Source organism: Buceros rhinoceros, unplaced genomic scaffold (assembly GCF_000710305.1).
Source record: "Buceros rhinoceros silvestris isolate BGI_N320 unplaced genomic scaffold, ASM71030v1 scaffold26757, whole genome shotgun sequence".
Taxonomy (NCBI): domain Eukaryota; kingdom Metazoa; phylum Chordata; class Aves; order Bucerotiformes; family Bucerotidae; genus Buceros; species Buceros rhinoceros.
Genome location: NW_010423156.1, coordinates 7,050 through 8,844, shown reverse-complemented (window position 1 = coordinate 8,844; position 1,795 = coordinate 7,050). Strand labels below are relative to the sequence as shown.

At 62.5% G+C, this 1,795-nt stretch overlaps 1 protein-coding gene across 1 annotated transcript in view; it reads right to left on the bottom strand.

Annotated features, from left to right (window-relative positions):
- The window catches only part of FBXL16 (F-box and leucine-rich repeat protein 16), a gene marked incomplete at its 3' end in the record, with an annotated part of 3,623 nt that extends 2,397 nt beyond the window's left edge, over positions 1-1,226 (bottom strand). Inside the window, exon 1 of the mRNA XM_010140345.1 lies at positions 520-1,226. Coding sequence (XP_010138647.1) covers positions 520-1,215 — 696 coding nt within the window. The remainder of the gene's footprint in view (positions 1-519) is intronic.
- Positions 1,227-1,795: the final 569 nt, after the last annotated feature.

Here is a 1,795-nt window from a genome sequence, read left to right as displayed (position 1 = left end):
CAGGATGGACGCCCACTCCCAGCCCAGGCAGTGCACGGGGAGGACGCAGCCACAGAGCACCTGGTGCTGGGTTTGGCCAAGACGCAGGGCAAGGGACGTCAGTGAGGAGCTTGCTTGGCTCCATGCAGGACCATGAATTGTTCCACCTGCATCTGGCCCCCCAGGTGACGCCCCTTGCTGGGGAGCAGCCAATCAAGTGGGGATGTCCCCTTCCCCTGAGCCCTGCTCGCTGCCCACCACCTAGTGACGTGGCCACCTTGTCTGGCTTTGCGGTCCTGGCAGAGTCCACAGGCAGCAGGGGTGACCCCTTCCCCTCCACCAGCACCCTCACCCCACGCCCAGAGGAGGCTGCAGCCCACCACACCGCCCAGACCGCAGGCAGGGGCTCCTAACACTGCCTGCATCCGTGGCCCTGCCGCCTGTCCGCTCCTTGCCTGCACTGGTGGCCCCAGGGTCACCGGGAAGGGCCTGATATTGCCACATTTCAGCCAACCCAGTCACCTCACCAGGGTCACCTACCTCCAACCCCGCATCTGTGATGGTTGACCTCTTAAGGCTCATGGACTTGACTCCCTTCTTGGAGAGGGGGTAGTTGTCAATGAACTCACAAATGTCCAGGTCAGAGACGCCCACAAGGCAGAAGCCGTCGAAGCCACGGACGGCAAAGCCCTGCAGGCTGACAAACTCCTTCTCACCGCCGGGCAGGACGTTGTAGAGCTCTTTGGTGTGCAGGACGGGTGTCAAGCCCACCCAGAACTTGGGTTGGTAGAGCACCCGCCGCCACGCCTTGCACACCTGTGCCAGCACGCACTTCTCGCATGCCGAAAAGTACCAGAACAAGCGGTTAAGGATCTTCTCGTCCACCGCCAGCTGCCTTTCCGAGGGCGAGCCGGGCAGCCGCTCCGGCGAGGGCTGCTCTGAGACTTCACTCGTGGTCAGTCCCACCAAGGAAGCGCCAGGAGGGGAGGAAACGCTGGCCAGAGCGGCCAAGGAGAGTGGGGAGGCCAGGCTGGGGATGGGCAGGTCGCTGCGGTGGGCTAAGGCCGGGCTGAGGATGGCAGGCACGGAGGAAGGCTGGCACAGGCGGTTTTTCACGGCAGGGGTGCCTTTGGTGATGCTGGCGGAGCCGAGGCCGTTGGGTTGTGTGGGGATCTTCACCAGTCCATTGCGGGGCAAACATGGGGGCTTGGTGTCACCGTTTCTCGGGTTCGACATCTTCCACGGGTCTCTCTGCAATGTAGAGGTGTGGGATGAAAGGGGCTGCCAGTCTGGCAGGGAGAGCCGGCAGGGAATGGTGGGCAGGAAGAGCAGACAGCACTGGGGGTTGTTGTGGCACTGGTGGGGAGGGTGACCCTGGGGATCCCTGTGCAGGCAATAAGGTGGTAGAGGGGAGTGGTGGTCTAGGGCTGCTGGGCACAGCCGCAGAGAGGGCATGGCCAGAGCACAGAGTGGTGCCCTCTGAGGGGCTGTCATCTGTGATGGGGGTTGGATGGGGATTTGTCCCCAGACATTCACATCCCTCTCTGAGCCCATGATCCAGCCACCAATGGGAGATGGAGCAGGATAATAGAATCACGGACTGGTTCGGGTTGAGAGGGACATTCAGAGCTCAGCCAGTCCAACCCCCTGCAGACAGCAGGGACATCTGCACCCAGAGCAGGGGGCTCAGAGCACCAAGGGCCAACCTGGCCTGGGATGGTGCCAGCAATGGGGCTGCTCCCACCTCTCTGAGCAACCTGGGCCAGGGGCTCACCACCCTCAGCATAAACCATTTCTTGCTCACGTCTAGACTGAA